This window comes from Passer domesticus, chromosome 5 (assembly GCF_036417665.1).
Source record: "Passer domesticus isolate bPasDom1 chromosome 5, bPasDom1.hap1, whole genome shotgun sequence".
Classification (NCBI taxonomy): domain Eukaryota; kingdom Metazoa; phylum Chordata; class Aves; order Passeriformes; family Passeridae; genus Passer; species Passer domesticus.
In genome coordinates, this window is record NC_087478.1 from 4,811,636 (window position 1) to 4,834,310 (window position 22,675).

General features: G+C 38.2%; 1 protein-coding gene across 9 annotated transcripts in view; it reads right to left on the reverse strand.

Annotated features, from left to right (window-relative positions):
• Positions 1-22,675, reverse strand: part of USP6NL (USP6 N-terminal like) — a 110,796-nt gene that overhangs the window by 24,908 nt on the left and 63,213 nt on the right. For all 9 annotated transcript variants that reach the window (XM_064421735.1, XM_064421740.1, XM_064421739.1 and 6 more), the window contains 4 exons: positions 15,882-15,921; positions 11,081-11,161; positions 2,830-2,937; positions 831-940 (listed from right to left, as the gene is read on the reverse strand). In XM_064421735.1, coding sequence (XP_064277805.1) covers positions 831-940; positions 2,830-2,937; positions 11,081-11,161; positions 15,882-15,921 — 339 coding nt within the window. The remainder of the gene's footprint in view (positions 1-830; positions 941-2,829; positions 2,938-11,080; positions 11,162-15,881; positions 15,922-22,675) is intronic.

Consider the following 22,675-nt stretch of genomic DNA (forward strand, 5'->3'; position numbering starts at 1 on the left):
ATTGCTAGAAATGCATAATATATGTACAGTAATTCTGAGATCTGTTCCAAGTGTGAAATTGCTTTAGGCAGCCAAAGGCTTTCCTGTGGACTCTGAGGGCATGGTTACAACAGCCACAGGGACTGCAGCTGGCTCTGCTTGTGTTAACCCCAAACTGAGGGGACAATGAGCTCCTGCTGACACCTAAAACGTGTGCAGAGAACACAGAGAGGCCCGAGCAGCACAGGCACTGCCAGCCCTGCACAAATGGATCAGAACTGCACTGGCTGCACGGAACCACCTCAGCCTGGGAATCTCTGCTCTGTGCTCCTTCCTTACAGCCTTCAAAGAAATTCCCCTGATTCAGGATTTTTCCACAAAATATGTAAAATAATAATGTAAGAAAATGTTTCTTTTTTTTATCACATTAAAGCCCACAGCTCTGAGTACCACTTTTTGAGAACAGCAGACTACCATAAAATGTACCTTGGCAAGAAAAGGAGATTAAAAACTGAACTAATACAGAGACAGAAGGGGAAAAATACCCTCTTCTTCTCAGCAGGGTGCTGATGCTGCAAGCAAGCAACAATACTGATGTTTGTATCCCCACTTTTTTCACTATTAAGCATTTTTAAAGATGACAGCTGCCTAATATTCCTCCTCTAGCGGCAGCAAAAAATATAACAAAACCAAACATTTTGAAGTAATCCTAAAGCATTATGGCCCATAGTTGTAAATAATTAAATGCTCACATACAAAAAGACTGCTCTATTTGGTTCTGAATTAAATTCTGGGAGAATACAAAATCCAAAGGAAGGCTAAAATGCCTGGGGAGATGGAAGTTTACTTACTTCACACCGTATCTGTCCCGGAACATGATGTTGTCTCGGTACGTGCGGTTCACATCGAGGTCAATCTGCCGAATGTCTGGGGAAGACCCTCGTGCTTGATACTTCAATTTCTGGGAGCACAGGAAAGAACAGAAGTATAAAATTGTGAACTCTGAAAAAAGCAGAAACCTGCTTGACTGTACAGCTGTGTTGAATGAATTGCCACCATGGGATTTAAAACAATACAGAATAGCAACTCACAAGATTAACAGTTTTAACTTCCAAAATAATCGTGTACATGTACAAATTCTATGAGTCAGAAACAGCCACAAAGTAAAGGTGTAGAAAGACCAATCCCATAATATACATGTTTTTGACACATCATTCACTACCCATATTTAAGGCTGCTTCAGCATTTTAAATTTCTTATTGTCATTTCTGAGGCAGGCAGAGCACTAGAGAAAGAAAATTAATTTTGCTACTCAGGAACAAGAACCTGACATGCAAATGCTCTAGACTAGGCTTTAAGCAAATGATTTAGTGTGGTTTCATACTTCTGTCTTTTCTCGAGCAGAAGTAACAGCTATATAGCTGCCTAAATACAGATAATGGACATTTCTCTAGTAATTTCCTATGTCTCTCTGTTCTAATCTAATTTAGCTGTATGTCTACTTTAAGCACTTGCTTTAGTGTTTTATAATTAAATCCATTTTTGTAATTGAATACTTATGAAACCTGCACAGGTTTAGACTGACACCTTGTTTTTTGCACTTAACAATAATTTTCTCTTGTCTCTCATTCATTTATTCTCACTTCTGTCAGTAAAAGCTGAGTTTGCAAGACCCTGGATTCAATGTGGTATTTTTAAAACATTACTTCTGACTATTAGAGAATACCACAGACAATCAAAAGACAAAACTCTACAGACTCTGGTTGCAAGAAAACAAGAGTAAAGTAAAAAATGATAATAACAAAGGGATCAAACAGGGAACAATAACATGCATCAAGTCTGTTGAACACAACCAGAAGCTTTAGGCACATGAGGAATTACTTGTAAGTCATTGAACCAACACAACACTAACCACAATCTCAGCTATGTGCACCTTTCAGTACAATTTAAACTGAACACCCAGAAGGATTTGTCCCCCACACAGATGGAAAAGCAGCAAAGGGAAAATTTCTAGTTTTAAACACCTATGATATGATGGAATATAGGAAAAGAAGCATCCTAAGCCCTTGCAATCTTGGCAGCCTCATGTGTGAAAGAACAGAAAGGTACCAAAAGTTTGAGAACCAGGAAGGACAGAAGGTTATTAACTGGAATTTCTCCTGCAAAGAGAACTGAAAGAAGCTATTTGACCTACAATAAACATGTATTATCCTTCTGACTTTAAGGTGTGCAGTTTGTTAGTGACACTTGCAGTGAGCAGTGTTCATATCACTTCAGGAAATAAAAATAGAGAGCAGCAAGATGAGTATATCACAAATCAGATAATGATGGAAGAAACTCTTTCTACTTCTGTATCTGAACTACAAACATTTCTTTGTTTTGCACTGAGCATTAGATGACATTAGTAATTCCTGAAGATTATTTCACCTATTTTTAAATGCTTTTAATTTTACTTGGCATTCTTTCTCACAACTCATTATTCAGCATAACCTATTTTACCTCCTTTGGATCTCCCACTAGTCTTATTGAGGAACTTAAAATATATTAGTCAGGAAAAGCAGCCTGTTAGACTAAAGAGCAAGAAATATGAGGAAGGTAGCAGACACCAAAATTTAGATAACATCAATATCAACATCCCTCTTCTTTCATAAGAATCCTCATCTACTCAGACTCAATCTCAGCTCAGCTTTTGAATACACAGCCTTTTTCCTAGCTAAAACAAGCAGTAGAGTGCAATGTAATTTCCAATTTATTTTTTAACATTGCATAACAGCAAAGGCTTAATAAAGCCTGTAGCTTTAGTATCTTATATTTTAAAATTAATATTAAGTAGAAATTCTACAAACTTACAGTATAAAAGTCTTTCATTTCTTCTTTCATCTTAGGAACATCAAGCAACAAAGACCAGACTTGCCCTCTCAACTGCAGTGGGATCCCTTTGTAAATTCTCCTATGAAACTGCAAAAAAATAAAAGAAGGTAAAAATGCAGCACAATTTACAATGCTCTGAATAAAAGGAATAGTAAAGCACAACATGCTGAAGAGAAAAATGGGATTACACCAAGCACCCCAGGAAAGGGATGACATGCTGGAGGCAAAGAGTTCCAGTGTGTTTTGAGGAATATGTCCAGCAGGGCCATTTGGGACCTCTTGACAGAATCCAGAGGCACAGGGACAAAATAGGCACATGGGCCAAACCATCCCAGGTGATGTTTTCAGGCCAGGACTTTTGCATGTAGGAAGGTCTTTCAAAATTGTGTCACCTTTGCTCAGCAAATTTTCTAATTTAGATCCCAAAAATCAGATTCTTAGCAACACTATTTCAGGATAAGCCACAAATAACTCACTGTAATTACAGTTTATAAATAGAAATGGCAAAAAAGCAAGCAGCAAAATCACAAAGCTTTAAAAATTATCAGTAAAAACCCAAAAGCAGAACTGATTTTTGAATTCTTCCAGTACTGCAACAGTATGATCAAATGTATGTGTGCAAGGAAGCAAAGTGTGAGGTCACAAAAAAACCAGAATGTGCCATTTCTAAAGTGAACAGATCTCACATTCTATTTCTAAACTAATAATCAATCTCCTACAAGCATATTAAAACATTTGCAAAAAAACCAACAAAAGAACACAAAAAGGTGTTATCGTCTTTTGAAGACATAACTAAGACAAGGAAAATTAAAAAGGCAACTCTGACACAGAAACTTAACCTTTCTGAAATTATGTTTTTATCATTATTTTAATGATCACACAAGGAGACAATTAGGTTTAAAAGAGAACAAACCACACAGCCACTGTCCAATTTTTTCTTCACATTTATCCCACAGTGGAAGTTAGACCTTAAAAATTTTACTTGACAAAGCTACCACATCCTTTAAATATTTTATAAAAGTTATGTTTGTAGTAAGAAATATTTTTACAGACATGTCCTCCTGAAAGACAGGACTGTTTTTCTTTTCACGTATTTCACATCTCCAGTTTTGGGAAATAAATGAACCCCTCATTGCAGTGTATTTCCAACCCTCCTGCCATTTGGAATATATCAGTTCTTTAAAGGTGTCTTTAATGCCAGCAAGGATTTGTGTCTGGATTGCAGAATCTCTAACTCTTGCACAAATAAGGTTTCTTCCCTTGTTCCTTTTTCAAATGAAAAACAAACTTGTATAAGATACAACAGCCATCCTGGAGGCTGTCCACAAAAAAATTGTGCTTCATGAAGAAAACTTTGTTGCATTAATACAAAGAATGCTAAAGCAGCAACACTTGCAGTGTGAGCTCAGCTGTGCCAGTAGAGTTTCTTCTGTAAAGATGAAGAACAACATAGAGAGCTCCAAAGCAGCCTTCTCTACAATGGATACCCTGAGCTCAGGTCACACAGGATCTCAGTGTGTGTCAACAGACACAAAGGTACCTGCTTGTGGGACAGAAGAAAATTCAGTCTTTTGAAAGCCAAACGCCCCCAAGTGCAGAGGAGTCGTCCTAGGAAGAGATTGGCCTGTCTACAGGAAAGCAGAATGAGCCAAATTTGCGACATCTTTTCTAGAAATTTGGAAGAAAACTATGAGGAAAAAAACGCAGTGATCTATGTCCTCAGTGACAGAGAGTTTTATTCCTCAGACCCATGTGCAGCAACACAGTACCTTCACAACAAACATTTTTGTCAGCTAATGATAATTTTTTAACTTATTTTCAAATGTCTCCAAGAACAAAAGGTTATTAATGAAGACAACTGGTTGAAAAATAAATTCTCAAGACTACTGTTGTTGTATAAATGAATATTTTGGGAGAAGGTCAGGTAGATATAAAAGGCCAGAAATAAGCCTTTACAATAATAGCTTCTTATCCAGAATTAAAGCAATTCAAACCATCCATCTAAATTGTTGAATTGTTCAGGGTTTTTCTGTAAAATAAAACTGAAGGAGAAGAATTTGCAGTTTCAGAGGAGTCCATGGCATTTACAATTTTCCCATCTTCTGCAGTGCCTAGATTGAAACAGGCAAATGCTAGAAGAGCCCTTAAAGCAGTAAGTAAAAACAGAGAGAGAACTGTGGAAACACTTTTTACAGAAAAGTTTGGAAAGTGAGTTGCAAACATAACTTTTAAAAGAGCAGAAAGGACAGAGAGGTGAACAGCTTCATCAGCCAACTACAGCTATGCCAAAAAAAAACCAAAAAAACAAAAAAAAAAGAAAAAACCAAACAAACAAAAACAGGAGGAAAGCAAACAATTTTAGTAGCTAAGTTCTGAATTGTTGCACTACCTGGCAGAATAAACCCAAATAACATTCACAGCTTCTTGCAAACCATTTTAGATTTGTGTTCAACTGACTCTGCGGTTCCATCCATTATTTTATTGAGGCAGAGAAAAAGCTCTCAGTCATCCCATTACCAGATCCTGCCTACAGACTCAGCAGAACACAAGACCAAAGACTTTCACCATCTGATACAGAGGAGGGAAATGTCACTCAGTCTGGCACGGGCTCCAGTACACAAACAAGAACATGGAAACGAGTGTGAAAAAATTCATATCCAATGGAAAACTGAGAGGAGTGGCTGATACACCTAGAGGGTTGTGCTGCCACCCAGAGTGATGCGAACAAGCTGGAGAAATGGGCTGCCAGAAACCTCACAGACTTCAACAAGGAGAGGTGCAAAGTCCTGCACCTGGGAAGGAACAGCCACAGGCACCAGAACATTGCAGGGGTCACCAGCCAGAAAACAGCTCAGAAGAAAAGGACCTGGGGGACACCAAGCTGAGCAGGAGCCAGCACAGTGCCCTTGGAGCAAAGATGACCAGTGGTATCCTGGGCTGCACCCGACAAAAGCATTCCCAGCAGGCTGAGGGAGGGATCCTTTCCTCTGCTCAGCACGGTGTGTCCAGTTCTCAACACAAGACAGACATGGACATGTTGCAGAGGGCTACAGAGATGATGAGACCTGACCACCTCTGCCACGAGGAGAGGCTGAGAGGGCTGGGACTGTTTAGCCAGGAGCAAAGAAGGCTCAGAGGGATCTTCTCAATTTGTTTTTGCACCACCCTGAAGGGAGAGTGCAAATAGGACAGAGCCAGGCTCTGTTCAGTGGTGCCTGCTCACACAACCAGAGGCAATGAGCACAAACTGAAACACTGGAGATTTCCTTTGAACATCAGGAAACTTTTTTTTTTCATTGTGAGGGTGACAGAGCACTGGCACAGGTCACCCAGTCAGGTTGTGGTGTCTCCAACCTTGGAAATCTCAAAAGCCATCAGGACATGGTCCTGGGCAGCTGGAGGTGGACAAGGTGACCTCCAGAGGCCCCTTCCAAGCCCAATCTTTCTGTCACCCTGTGCAATGCTCCAGTTTTGTGAAAATGACACAGCTGTGCTGAATCTTGGGAAGTTTTGGGGAATTCACACACACTTCACTGCAAAGTTCATTTCTGATAATCATTCAGTCACCAAACAGTTAAAGAAAATATAAATGAGCACACTGGTTATTAGCTAGCTGAATGTCTTTACCATAAGCACCATGCTAGTGCCCTCTGCTGTCTTTTATGTCCTTATGTAATACCAGGTAAAAAATCTGCTGAAAAATGCTGCTTGTATCTATACACTTGCAGAGCTCTCATCTACTTTTCTGCTCTTTCTGAATTAATAATTAAAACAGAAAGTAGAAAATTCACAAAGTTACTTTTTTTCTTCTGCTTCTGGGAAGATGAAATACTGAGTAATTTTAAAAAAATTGTGCAGATTAAGGCTTTCTTAAAATAATTACTCAAAACAAAGCACAAATACATAAACTCAGAGTTCAGATAAAAACACACATCTATGAAAACATTCATCATTCAAAGAATGGGGTTATAGGATCTGGGATGTGCTTCCATCAGCACAGGACATAGAAAAAAGAAAATGATGCTTGATACATGTAATTATATAAACACAGGATACATAAAAATACAGGTTTAAGTTCTGTAGCACATCTAAGCTGATATTCAGACAAGGACAGCAGTCAAACTCCTGCAATTATTAATAAGATTGTTCATACTGAAGTAGGTAGGAGAAACTGAAACTAAATAAGGCCACATCATGTGGGAATTCAAAGGAGCTTCTCATGCAAAAACTAATTGGACCTGTAAGAACACTGAATATACAGAATGAACTAAAATCCTTATAAAGCAAGAAGATAAAAAAAAAATATTTAGCTATCATCTCAATGAAGACCATAATATCCAAGATGCAAAAACACCTGGAAAACATACAACCTCCCCTTCCCTGCCTGGCCTCCATCTCTCCATCTCATAAACCCAACTGGTTTCTGGAAAGAGAAATGAGGCCACTGTCACACAGCACTGGCCTGAAGAGTGGCAAGTGACCTCATTGCTCCTGCAAGATATAAAGTTTGTTTTCTTGAAAATAAAACTTTCTCAGCTGTCAGGCAGAGCTGCACAAGCAGCAAAGGGACTCTGCCACCTCAAAAAGAATCCGTGATGAGAAGCATAAGAATTAAAATCTGAAGTCTCACAAGAAAGTATATTTATAATGAAAAGAAAATATATTTATAAAGGCTGCTGCCTTTAGAGGTTCTTCAGCTTCTGTGGGTTGCAAAAAGGGAAGAAAAAGTGCAAACAGAAGAGTTGCTCCATCTCATTCAAAAATCTCAGGAATGCAAAGAGGGTTCTTCATTAAGGCTCTGTGTTCAGACCTCAAACGAACTGGAGACTTGATTATTACACTGTGTGTGAATGCCAGAACAGCTGGAAATGGCAGCTACCCTGATTGTTTCTCTTCTTCCTTTCCCCTTCAATTTAGGCAACTTCAATCACAGATAGATGAAGGCAGACAGGGAAAGACAGAAATACTTTGGTGGAAATACTCAAATGGGAATACAACATATAACAGTTTTATTTAATCTTTCCTGAAAGTTATGATCATACTAAGCCAGGAAGGATTTACTATCTGTGGGTGGTTGATTGTACCCTGAACTACTAAGCAGTAGAATACAAATAGGAAATAAAAGCACAAACTAGAGAAGGACCATGCTGAAACACAAACTTTGCTACTCTGTGACACTTCCTGCATGAGAAATGACTGATGGGGAGATGAAAGCTTTATTTTGACAAATATCAATCAAGCCAAGACACAAGGGCAGTTACACACTTCAGAGTGGTATCTGTAAGAACCATGAAAACTCCACTGAAAGAGAAGCCTAAATAACCACACAGGAATCAAGGAGTTTTATACACAAAGAGCAAGTCAGACAAAAGCACCAGGAGGCCTTTATGAATGATCAGGAATGCCTGGATAATCTCAAACAGAAAAAGGAAGCCTATGGGGAAGAAGCAAGGACAGGCAGTTTGGAGGAATACAGAGAGATTGTCCAAGCAGCCAGGGATCAGTCAGAGAGCTGAAGCCCTGGTGTGATCCAATCTGGCCAAGGACATAAAGGCAACAAGAAAACCTCCTACATAAGGAAGAAATTCTTCCCTGTGAGGGTGGTGAGACCATGGCACAGGTTCCCAGAGAAGCTGTGGCTGCCCCATCCCAGCAAGTGTCCAAGGCCAGGTTGGAAGGGGCTCTGAGGGAGGTGGTCTAGTGGAAGGTGGCCCTGCCCATGGCAGGGGGCTGGAACTCAATGATGAATAAGTTCCCTTCCACCCCAGACCATTCCATGATTCTGTCACTCTACACTGTTTATGAAGCTGTACATGGGGTCACTTTATTACATCATACTTCACTACCTCTAAACTATTACCCAAATATGGTAGAGCTTGGCACATTTATGGTCTCAAAATAACAATTCTTCCATCTATTTCCAGTTCCTCATGGGCATACATTCCTAATCTCTATTTCCCACCCCACCTTTTTTACAAGGTTTAGCACAAGAATTCTAATGCGAAAACAGTATGAAGTTTCCAGATGCCTCATCTATTTCTTTTATCTATCTATCTATCTATCTATCTATCCATCCATCCATCCATCCATCCATCCTTGTGTGTGTATATATATATTCTTCAGGAGTCAAGACCAGGAGAAGATGTAAAGTGAAGCATCTCAAATGCACACAACACACCCACCAGTGTGTTAATGTTTTCTCATTAATTCTCTTTGTGAAGTTATGACAGAAGAAAAAAAAAATTGAGAAGCAGCTCTGCCAGAGTATTGAATGAAAACTGTAGTTTGCAATTAAGCATATGACAGTTTGGAATAATGGAATATATATGGATTGATTTACAGTATGTGTACAGTATGAACATGTTCCTTCAAGGCAGAGCTCTCTTAGCTGTATGTTATGAAGGCTCATCACAAACAGGCTGTCCAAAGTCCTGTATTTTCTACATATCTGCTGTATACTTGGGACCATCACTTTCTCTCAGTCTCCCTACCTACTTAAGAGCACAATCATGTCTCAAATGTGCCATTTTCCAAAACCAAGCCATCAGTCAATTATAATCTATATCAGTTCAATTATAATCTATAATCCTATAACATTGTCACTGTTGTTGTTGCTGCAACGTTCCCTTCAGTGCTGTTTCTAAAGAATACTCTTTCAGGAGCAGCCTGACTGCACAGAAACCATGGCAGTGTCAGGTGATGTGAGTCTTGTAACACACAGGCTGTTCATTTTCTTTAGCAATTTGTTCCTCTAACATTAACCACTTCATCCAGTCAAGGGAAGACAGAAAACGAGACTCAGGAACAATTCCTTCCATGTTTCAAGAATGTGAGCTTGGAAAGCTGGTGCATTCTTCCAACACACTTCCAGATAAAAACTGCCTTTAATTGTGAGTTTTGCACTGTTCTGAGAACATGGCCAGGCTTTCCATAAAGAGCAGTGACAAATAATGTCTGGTTTTCCACTGGATGCTCAGGAGGAGGAGGCAGCTGATTCTTTATTGTCTCTCTTCTGGTTCACTTAGCACATAAGAGGAGAAATGGCATAAGGAAAACACCCTTGTTTTTTAAACCTCATGTGCTTCACTGGAGTTCCACAATGAGTGAAAATTTTTCCTAGCCTCAAGTGAAGTTCATCTCTTTATGAACATATTGAATTATTCCAGCCCCTATTTATAGTTCAGCCTATAATTTGTTACATGAACTGAAACTCTTTCTGCTCAGCTGATCTGCCAGACCTTCTGCATGCCTGGTGAAGAGAGGATTATTTATTTAACTCAGTGTCTCGTGGACTGATGTCACCAATGGCTGAAGAGCACAACCACTGCTGCTTAGATGACATGTGGTTATTGTGTTACCTGAAAGGTCATATTTAACAGCTTCTTTGCAAACAAAGCAGCTGTTATGGAGGGGTTTTTTATTGTCCCTTTGCCTTGGGAACATATTTGATCTTAAATCTCCTTATTTATTACATTAACAAAAGAGAAACAAACAAAGCCACAACAGTTAAGACCCTTAATTTCGCCTCCCAGACAAAATGGCAGGACAAAAAGTTGGATTATAAGAAAAAACTTTGGGGGAAAAGTAGTTATTTTTCATGCATTCACATCATATTTTAAGAAAATGGACTTTCTACATTCTGAGCTATACCAACAGAAGCCCCAACAGAAAATGCAAAGCCAGCTTGTGTTAAGCTCTCTTGTGTTAAAACAGCTTAACACAAGTCTTAAGCTGTGTAAGAGAAGAAGGAATCTGCATTTGGGATTCCATGCATTATCCACCAAACAGCCCCAAGACCAGATATGAAACCCACCAAAGCCCAGTGCTGGAATAAAGCCCCTCAATAAATTTTTTTCAAGCTGAAATTCTTCCATAATTTTAAGATGACCAAGACCACAATTCCAGCAAATAAACTGCTCACATGGAAGTCCCCACTTAGCTTTTAAAGCAAGTTTTTAGCACTTAATGGCACACCTGACACGACCCACTCTGTCCACAGATTATTCTGCACACATGAACACAATTCCTTGCATTTGATCACCAATTTTGTTTGGTAATTACTGTTGGGTTATTAGGTATTATTGCACTTCGGAAGAACAAAAAAGGCTTATTCTTTCAGGGTGGGGTTTGGGGGTTTTTTTTTCAGATATCAAACATAGGCAATCTAATTTCAGGGTATGCATTCTTTCCGAAATGACAGCTAGTGACATTCAGCCATGCAGAATTTTACCTTTTCACTATTCTTGTATTTTTCCCAGCTTTTCAGCATCTTAAGCCATTTTGTAGTTCTTTCGATTTCAAGGTTCTTTTGCTGAAAAGGAATTAGAAATGTTCAGTATCTCCAAAACAAATGCATTTAAAGTTGTCTATGTTGTCTACACAAGAAAAAGTTTAACAGAGCATTACGAATTTTTTATTCAGTCATCTGAGAACAGCAAAGAGTTCATTTCATCAGTTCATTTAAAACACCCCAAAAAACAGCCAACCAAAAACCAAGCAGAAACTGTTATTTTCAGCACTATGGATGAATTGTATTTTATAAGAGGAGGTTAAGCACAAGATTTCAAAAAGTTTCTTTTTTATATATTTGGCAAGCTACAAAAAAAAATTTATAAAAAAAAAAAAAAAAACAACAAAAAAAAAACCACCAACTTCCATTTGTTTTAATACTCAGTTTTCAGGCAAATAATTTCTGCCGCAAGCCACTGAAAAGTTAGTTGTCTCTGAAATTATATTCTTTCCCCAGACTTGTCCTAAACATCATTAGCTTCTGTTTGCAAGTGATCACACTAACCACCCCTTCTTAAAAGGCACACAGTTAAAAATGAACAAAAACAAATGCATGCAAGAGTAACACTCCAGGAGCAGAAGTGGGAACAAGCTTTAATTTTTAGACATTAAAAGCTATAAATCCTTGCCATACTTCTGAAGAATTCAGGCACATTTTCACCTGAATTACCCTGTAACCTAACACCAAGGATTTCTTCTGAAGATCCATTAGCTTAAATTTTATTACTGACAAGAATATTTCAGTAACAAGGTGATAGAATGAGAATCCAAATCAAAACAAACGCCATTTTCTCAAAGTAAATAGTTAAATTAAGCAGTAGAGCAAGTACAGCCCTACTACCTTAGAGAGTGCCCTTCTGTCTATAAAAATATTGCTAGAGTTGCCATCAACTTCTCAAATTTGGGAACCAAACAAGCACTTGGAATCAGCCATCTTAGCCCATGAATTTCAAGGCACTTTGGCACCACACAACCAGAAATCTGTATTTTGTTAGCTCCACTGATAAGTCTTTTAACACTTATTTTTACAGCTCAGTTTTACATTTTGAAAAGTATCTCTGATTATAGTATAAAGTTAATAGTTAGCTGTGTGTTGTTACATGTTTTTAATGAGACTATTTCAACTCTCTCATAAAGCTTTGGAGCAGAAGATCCAGACTGGAAAGGTTAGAGCAGAAAAATGAATGTGTGTGGCTACTGCTTTCTCTTCAGAGTTGAATATAAAATAAAGTATTTAGTTTTATTGTAAAGGACAGCCCCTCTACCTCCAACTTCAAATCCAGGGATTAATAAAGACAGGAAGGATATTCATAGGGTTAGTGATTCAATCTGGTAACAATGTAAAAGTTTCATTTTAAAGCTCTGCAGGATACTGAAAAGTTATAAATACTTTCATTAAGTATTTATAAAGCCAATTGCATCCAAAATGTTGGGGGGAATATAAAAGAAAATTACTACTTATTGTCCCAATAGAATCCTAATTTTACTTCTAGCTTTTACCCATCAGAATTTGTGCATTCTTTCTTGGCTACCAATGAAATACAATGGGCTTCTTTAACTTTTTACATTTCTTTAATCCAGGAGCCCAAAGCTTTGCATTAGCAGAAGTATAACTTGATGAAGTTTAGGTCCACCCCAGCTATATATGATACATCCACAAAATCCTGGAAAGAAGTTGGCTTGGATTTTCAAGTTATTTTTTGTATTAATTCAAATTCTCTAAGCCTTACACAAGTATAAAAATGTACTGGGGAAAAAAAGTGCCTCTGCTCTTTCAACCTTATCTAACTACTCATGTTGCAATCAACTGCCCACATTCCTGTTCAGGTTCTGGCTGTATTGTGCAATATCTCAAATTAAATACCTCAAATAAAAACCTTTTATATATTTTTATATACATTTCTTAAGACTTTTTAGAGGGGAAGGTTAGAAAAACTATTGTTTCCAATTTCGCACTACACTGTTTCTGATTCTCCTTCACACTTGCAACCCCTTTAAGGAATGAGCATTTTCAACATCTCTTAAAGCAGCTGTTCTTTAGGCATAGTTTACACTGCAGGAATAACAGGAAGTCAGGAAAGGTCTTTGCCCTCAACAGGTTGTTCATGTAATTGGTAAGAAAAATAAAACCCTATCTGCTTTCACAGTCTTTTTGTTTGTACGTTTGATCTGCTTTCAAGATTTTTGGTCTTTTGAGCCAGAAGCTCACTTCAGTTTTATGTTTGTTCAAGCTTTTATGTCTTTGTGTCAATTTACCCATTCTCAAGTGATGCTACTGTAGTCAAAATAGCAATTATTTTTGTGTTCAGTTCTTGAAAACTTTTAGCTATTTCTTTCCCTGTCTGAATTATGTTCACTTTTATGTCTAACAGGTACAACACTGAAAACACAGACAGATCTGAGGCAGCTCATTGCAGAGCAGAGGGATGCTGCTACTGCTCTTTCAGACAAGTTCTATGTAGTTGTCACCAAAAAACAAAGAAAAAAAAATCCATTTATCTGTCTTCTGAGTACATTTTACACTTTGAAGCATTTTTGCCATTGGGAGTAACAGAATCCCTAATTGAAGCAGAGCTGGTTTCTACTCTCATGTCAGCAAACAATGCACTAGTGAAAGCACAAAAATCAGGAAGTTGCCAAGCATCCCTCTCGTGTGCAGCACTCCACCTGCCTGGAGAGCACATGTGCCAAGGGCTGAGGCTTAAAACAAAGCTTCAGCAGAAACCTCCCACAAACCTGAACTTGCTGAACTGCTCCCCAGAGAATTTATAATCAAGTAAACCAATGGCAAAACCTAACTGAAAAATACTTACAAAACATTTCACAGAATTTCAAAATCAGAGTCAGACACAGACTCCAGATTTCCTGAGGTCAGTTCTGTCTCCTTTCCTCCTCCAGAAAATCTTTCCTCCCCTTGTTTTATCTGAGGATCCGTCTCAAGGTTAAGTAGTTCATAATGTAGGACAATGATTTGATGCATTTAAGGCATCAAATGTGCAGCAAAGTAATGAAACACCAAAATGAGTATTTATTACTGTTAATGCAGAGTAAAGGTATTATGATCAAAAATACACAGAAATCCCAGCCTAAGGGGTTTCTGTGTGTGAAGAACAGATTCCAAATTCACAAGGATATCAACCTTTTACATAAGTTGCAAACTATATGAAAACTTGAGTTAAGAATATATATTTTTTTTAATTCATAAGGCAAAAGGAAAGCATAAATAGTTCTGCCAAGTGACTGCAAAAGACATTGTGCAGAAAGCTTTTAATCTTAGCCTACATTAATATAACACAGAAATCCTTATGGATGGTATCTTGAAAATTGCAGATTCTGACAGCCAGATAAAGCTCAGACCAGCAGAGGTCAGGATACCATCAGGAGTGTAACCAGGAGTCTAATGCAGGAGCATCACTGGATGATTATTAAAACACACTAGGACATGCAATTTAACACTGACTCCATAAATAGAGTTTCTATGCTGACACTTAAGAGACAGCACAAAGAGAATTTGGGACAGAGAACCAAAACACTATTTCCCTCAAATAATTTAAGGATAACTACAAAGCCACAGTGAATCAGAGCTTCAGAACACATCCACCAGAGTAGCTGCAAGCTGCCTAATATTTCTGCTCAGAGACTCACCCCCCACTACTGTGTCCTTCTGATGGAAATGAAATTATACATACACTCACTGTGTTATTGAATGTAATGAAACATGGCAGGAAAAGGCAACTATTGCAGGCTGTGTATGCAAAACCACACATGAACCAAGGCAAAACAAAACAGACTTACAAGTTCTACTCTTTCACAGTAAGCATCTCTTACTAGCTTCAGTATATAATTGAAGCACAAAATAATTAATTTGCAGAAGCACTGCTGCTCTTAACACTCAAAAGAGCTGAGCTGCCTTGAAATAAGTCATTCCAACCTTTTTCCATGTATTCTATTGATTTGTGCAACCAAGAGGGATAACTTAAACTTACAACTTTCAATACCTTATCATCAGTTTTCTGATTTGATTTGTTCTTGCAGGTAACCACAGACCTGACTGACCAAGGGGAAATACCAACAGTAACTAGGCCCAGACAAGAAGAAATTCAGTTCCCCATTTTTTTTTCCACATTTCCAACACATCAGTTGTCAAACTACTTCTCCAGAACCCTCCAGCAGCAGAAGGAATTTTGGACTAGGACACACAGGAGCTGCCAACAGAACCTGCACATCTGAAATACACCCAGCTCAGCAACTCAGCAGTACAAGGGAGGTCCCCACACCGTGGTGGCAGCAGGATATTTGTCACCATGTCCCAAAGCAGCCCAGGCTCCTCAGGACAGCAGCACAGACCCGGGTGGCAGTGCCACCACCTCACTCACATCATCCATCCCCCGGCACAGCTGATGGCAGCTCCTGGCACAGGACCACAGCTTTCACTCTTTCAGGGCAGAGCTGGGTGTGAGCTCTTAAGCAGTTCCATTTCCTTCACTAGGCCACAGAATGGGAGGGGAATATTCACTCTCACTGACAGGAGCAAATGTAAAAACAAGTGGGCCTCCAGGGATCTGGGGGTGAGTTAATGTGGCCTCAAGGATACAGCTCTAAGGGGTCTTAGAATGTGCTTCTCTAGAAATGCAAATCACTAAAATGCTTCATCAACTCATTTCACAATGATTTATGTTTTTAAAAGCTGTAAATCTGTAAATGTTTACTTACTAGTAAAACCTAGAGGACAGTGGACTTACCTTTTCTATCACTGCATCATGGACAGGAAGCTCCTCTGGACTGAAAACAAAGATAAAGTTTTTATTAGTCTTGGTTTTTCTTGGCACAAAATCATTTCTGTATAGACTCTTACAAGTCAGCACTTACACCAGCAATTTGTAGTAACAAGTGAACAAGAATTCTGAACTGTAAAGAAGAACTAGTATATTAAGGATTTTAAATCAAAGTAGCTGCATAACTTAAGAAAAACACTGCATAGCTTAAGAAAACTTATCTTCTGTAAATGCACTCTGTGCTATACTACTGAAACCCAAATGGTTTTTGTTTTGCTTTCTTTGACCATACTATTGTTATTTTGATATTGCTGATTTACCAACCAAAAAAACCCAAAAAGTTTCCTCCTTTACTACTGTGCTCAAGGAAAGGCACTGAGACTTTGCTTGACTTAGGAGAGTTAACTCACATGTTCTCCGTGTTCTCAAAACTACAAATCTCACTCTAAGTAACAAGCAGGAAGTAGAAGAAAAAAATTGGTTTTGTTACTAGGTACCTAATTAATACTAAAAATTAAAGTCTTTTCACTTCTTACCCTAAGCCTAAAAAGGCAGCTTAGAAATTGAAAGCTTGAAGATCAAACTTTGACCTGATACATCTTCAGACTTTCCATTCCTTTAATTTCATTCTGAGGTCTCTGATTTCTGTTTTTCTTAGCAAAAAAATTTGTGCTTTTCCTCTCAAAAGCAACTGGACCACCTTGATGCCAAGAGAGAGCCTGCCTTCCCCTGCAGCTTCTGAAAACACAGCAGCTCAATTGTAACAAGCAACTCCCTTCTGCTCTTGAGGTCAGATAAATAACACACCCAACAAAACCATGTTTAAAAAGGACTGAAACACAGGAAACACGAGAAACACTTTTAAAAGTTCCTACTGAGTCTTGATATTATGAAAAAAAAACCTCATATCCACATCATGATAGCTTTCTACAGAGAAGCTGTTAACCACCAATATTTTCGACCTGTGCAAGGGTGACCTTGGCAAAGGCTACAGCAGTTAAGGCTGCAGTCAGTGTAAGAACATTCTGATGCAAAACACTTGAATTGTACTCAATCTCATTGCATTTATAAGATGCTGTTTCAGATTCAGAAGTTATATTTAAATAAGGCAATACAGAATGAAGAAATACATTTGAACCACTTCATCTAATGGAAAAACTTGCTCCCATCAACACCTTCACAGACAAGTTTAATAACACACACAAGTCAATACACACACCACACACAAGTCAAATCTTCCAGTCCACAGCTCAGAAACTAATTTTAAAACCAAGACTGTTGCTTTTGAGTAGCATTGCAAAAAGCATAATTCATTCATTTACAAGCACTTAACAAATATCTGAAAGTTTTCTTGCTGAATAACAACATAATAAAAAAAAGTCTTGATCAACATCTAACACACTAGAAACAACCTTTAGTCAGAGTTATTTGTAAATGTTAACAAAATTTTAGTATTGTGCACACTCTCATATAACTAAATCAGCTGAAAGCAGGACCTTTGTATGCCTAGTATCACCTAGAAATTCTGTAAAGCTTATCTGAAGTGGAAAGAAAAAGCAAAGGGGAATAAAAAATTGAATTGAATACAATCTGCTTGGGGTGGTTGTTGTTTGGTTTGATGCACAAAGACTGCTAGGCCTTCTCACATCACTTAAAATTTCCAATTCTTCAGTGACAGTTGCTGGCCCTGCCTACCCTCCACGAGCCTCCCACAGCAGCCTCATTCTTCCAGCCCTACGAGGTCACACCAGCAGCTGGCTGGGCACAACAAATTCTTTTTCCTCCAGTGCAGCCTGCAAGGCAAGGATCTGCCAGCTCCACATCCCTGTGGACTCACAGCGACCACAGCAGCTCCTCTGCTGAACTGGTACCACTTGACAGCTTCTCTTCACACTGGCATGGAAGCTGATCACGTGAAAGATTAACCAAATCTTATTTCTCACAAAGGAAGAATGAGTTCCAGCGATTTATTAAGGAATTGCTCTCTGCTAGTTTTGCGAGTTGTCATCAGTGTACAAAGAAAAGGCATGAACCTCCTGAGTAGGAAAAGGCTGCCCTCATGTCCTGGGAAGCAGACACCAAATTAATCCAACATCAGATTTATGCCCAGATCACTCATTATTTTTTTGAGCTGCACAGCTCTGCACAAATGTCTCTACACTGGCATTCCACAGCAGCACATTAAGGCAGCCCCCTGTTTTTATTCCCCAAGAGGTTGCTGAGCACCTGGCAAACAGCACAGAAGCCAAATGAACTGCCAGGGGCTGCTCAGAAACTCACTGGACATGCAGGAATTCCTGGAGATCTCCCTCCCCATTAACAAAATGGCATCAACTATGCCTCTAGCCTCACATATGTAAATATTAAAATCTACCCTGCAAGGACTGAAGGCACACAAACTCTCTCAAAGCCCCTAAAGGTACATAAATATATTTCCATTTAATGTGTTTTCTATGCAGAAACCTTAGAGATTTTCTTTTATTAGGTAGGATCAGACACAAAATCAATTAATGTCTATGAACCTGTTATTTTATTGTACCTTCTGTTTTTTCTTTATAATCATGCATCTTTCCCTTCCTTCCCCAGCCAAGCCAATCTAACATTGTTACACCTTAATTATTTCTTTTAAAAATGAATCTTCTCCAACCATTCCCAGTCTATTTAAACTTGCATTTCTCCTTGGTTTTTATCTGCATACTTCACCAAATAATAAAGGGAAACAGTGAACAGTATTAACATAATATAGCTATATTCTGCTCTAAGATTACTGTTTTCCTTTAATAGCTGAAGTAATATTCATTTAGGGGATCCAGAGAGAACAGAACTGATTAACATAATTAGCTTGGAACCATACAATCCTGGATATCCAAAAGAGGAGTCACAGGGATACTTTTAAGTGAAGTAATGAAAATAAGGTCTCACTTAGCAGAAATGAGATCTTAACACTCTGCTGTCCCCCCTAAATAAAATCTGAATAGGTAAAGTCAGCTGTTGAATGAGCCAGGAATTAACAATCACTGCACCTGGTCTGTGCCTTGCCATGAAGACAAGAGCTCCAGCTGCAGCCACATGGGACCCAACAGCAGCTCAGGGCTCTGCTGTCACTGCCAAGCAGCTCTGCAGCCACAGCACTAAGAGAAAGGGCTGAAGATCTTGTCTCCAAGTCTGGGAGCTGCAAATCACTGCAAGATCAAACCCCAGATACAGTAAGGTGCCTGATGGTCACCCTACTACAAGGTTCCTCAAAGATGTCTCACTGGAAGAAAGTAAATACTGGATTCCAAGGTCTGACTGGAACTTAGAATTTCTACCCATGGTCCTCACTGGTGGTGATGTGCAGCACCAGCCCAAAGCCATCCTCCCATCTTTCAGTCTGGACTACTTCCACCTTCTAGGGAGGTCTCTAAGGTCAAAGACAAGACTTCATTTATTAGACCTGATTGAAAGTGCCTTTTTTTATTATGCTGTAAAGATTAATGGATCTTACATCTTCAAATCCAACACATTGGCTAACACAGGTTTGCATGAACTTTTCAAGAAAACTTAAAAAAAAAGTATGTCAAATGCATAAACATGTCATTTTTGAACATTAAATATGCAGATCTATGGTTTTGACCATTACAGCATGTGTTGTAATTAGCCTCCTTGAGTAACAGTGGTAGTTGAAATAAATTGAAAAGTCTAGGACTTAAAAAGCTTAGAGTCCCCCACACACTGCTGCTGTTTAAATCTTTAAAGTAATCTTTAAAGACCACTTTGATGTATTTGTTCAATACAAACACAAGGAAATACTTTCTTATATTACACAATCAACAGATTTATTCTTTTCCTGCATTTGTATTTGAATCCCAAGTATGCTCCCTGCTGACTCAAATCACAGCATTTTCCTGTTTCTGGTCTGGCTTAAGTTTAAGAAATGTAAAGCTTCCTCTGTCCTTTGCAGCTTCAGCTGAGGATGGAAGATATTTAGTGCACTATTAAACCTTGGTACACCATTTACACCAGAACTCCAAATTCCAGAGGATCAATTCGTTACTTCACAGTTACAAGTTGGACAATGCCTGACAACAAAATTTTCATTGGGGGAAAAAAAATGTGGCAAAAATTGACCACAATAACATCAAAAATGCTACAAAGCTTAATTGCCTGAAGAACTGCAATGTTCAAAATCTTTTGGTATATTATATTTTTATTTCTCAATTACTATTTCAGAACTGGCCAGGGCACTGTGAAGAACTTTGGGGCTTGTTAGCATGAAATATTTGTGGCAATAACTGTGACACACACAAGTCATCTAATTTAAAAAGTCAATTATATTCAATGTTTCTATATTACTGAACCCATTATAACCCGGACATTAAAATGTTTAATCCTCACAATGCCTGCAAAGCAGTACCTATGCAAAAGGTTTTCTCAAACTATTACTCAATTATTTTCTCATGCTCTCCTCTAAGTGCAATAGCATCACATTGTGCCACTGCACAGTTTCATTTTAAATGAAAAGTATTTTGAAATTATATTTATTGTCAGATTTTCAATATAATCTGTGAGAAGTTTCTTGCAGAACACTGATCTTCATGGTCTCATTGAGTTAATCAAGAAAAAACAAATGTTGTGCATTCAGCTTGTCATTTGTGACACTAAGTGTTTAAATCCATGAGGAAAACACACTTGCTGTTACCCAGGAGTTTGAAGAATTTTAAAAAACTGTTTTGAAAAATAGTCATCTGTATCATTTTGAAACCTTCATGATAAATAAATTTGGTAGGAATCATCCACAAAAACATCAGTAAGGTATAAAACTCAAAACCAAAAGTGATGTGAAATGAATTTGCAAGAGTGGTCATACACAGGTAAGGTATGAGAAGGGAAGAATTCACTTGACAGGTGTCTGAACACAAAGAGCTTTAGTACAAATGGAGTTGTCTTGCTCTACAATATGAAACTCAGATTGCTGAAGTAACAGCTTGCACCATTACAGTATCCAGATACATGAGGAAAAAGTAAACTTCCCAAACTGGTACAGTTTTAAATTGTGTGTTTTGTCAGGAGTGAATTGTAGGAGTCTATGGCTTTACTAGACACAAAAAAAATGAGAATATTCACATTGGGAAACCAATTCTACAGCAATAAACACACTAACAAGGTGCTCTATTAAGTCTGCCTCCCCCTCAGTGTCTGATGCATGGCACATAAAGCTGTCAGGGCAATATGGGGTGTTATGGATATGTACAACAGTGCTTGGCAACAGAATCACACCTTCAAGGTAATTTGCAGAGGAATCCTGACCATGAATACTGCTTTAATCTTCCAGCTTTTCAAAGGAAATTAAAGCAAAAGTGTTACTTTCAAAATCAATAATATGTGGAAAAGATTTCTGAAAATATTAAGGAGAAGGTAAGAAAGCTGTTGTTTTTCACAGATAAAATTCTATGGCTCACTTCCTTCTTTCTATCTCACAATGTACTTACAGACTCACAATTCTGATTGAGTCTGTCTCTCAAAATAATTGGAGCTCTGTTACTGTAATCATTCATTTGGAATTTTCACTGAACAACCTCTGCACAGTATGGGGGTAGTGACTACAGCAGATTAAAAAACAGCTTTCAGAAGTTTTGTTAAAATTCATAAGCAAGCCAAAGCAATTAATTAACATATGGGATAAGCCAGTGTGACATTCCACAATATAATTATCAGGAAACATGCTGCAAGAAAGAATTTAATGTTGGCAAAAGGTTGTACCACATGTGATTTTGTGACTAGGTTTTATTTGCAATTATTATTTGTGGATTCTGTGGATGTTGCTGCCAATTTGCACAGCACAGTGCCATGAACATGCAGCTCCTGTCCAGAAAGTCTCAAGCAATGTGAACTGTAAGAGATGAGACAAAATAAAATTCAAGTTTTATCAAATTCAATCAAATCTCAAAATGGTGATTTTTCAGTAAAGTGCTTGACTGCTTGAAAGAAGATGATTTTGCTGTTAAGTTTTTATTGCTAATATGAAAAATTATCACAAAATTCATAGCAAAAAATAGAACTGTGTTTTCACTTCCAAATGCTAAAACTATGTGCTGTCCTCTGTTTTTAGTGGAAAGGTATGTTCTATATGAAAGCCTGAAAGTTTCCCCAGCATGGAATCAGAACACCTCTGAGAAAATTTATAATCTGCTGAACTGAGCACATCAGCACTTCTAGTGATTTTTGATGTCACTTTAATTGCACATAAATGAACACTGAGGTTAAAAATTCTTCTCAGAATCTAGTTTTTACAGAAAGATAAAAATTAGCCTAAGCTACCTTAAAATTCCCAAGAGTCTAAAAGGCAAATGAAAGAGAATGCCTTGCTTCTAATTTACATTTGATAAATGTCTAAAACACCTAGGATTTTCTCCTTAAACACATATCTCCTGTTTTGAAGTGCTGCTCAAAGGTTCCTCCCTGTGCAGATCACTCACACCATAAATTAACAGCGATCCATGGTTTGCATGTTGGCACTTCATCTGCATTAAAATTCATGTACCATGCAAAGCATATTTGAGCATAAATTACCTAAGATGGTATTGTTCCAGCAAGATATACTTGTTCACTGCTGAAGTTCAAAGCATTATGTACCTACACTTGCTTTGTTGAGGAAATAAACTTCAGTGGTCTCAAATCCCATTCTGGTGAGTCCTTCATTGGGTCAAGAGTAGCAGCATCTTTGCACTTCTAAAAACTGTCCCCCCTTTTAGCATCCTTTACAACCTGTGCCAGTGGAA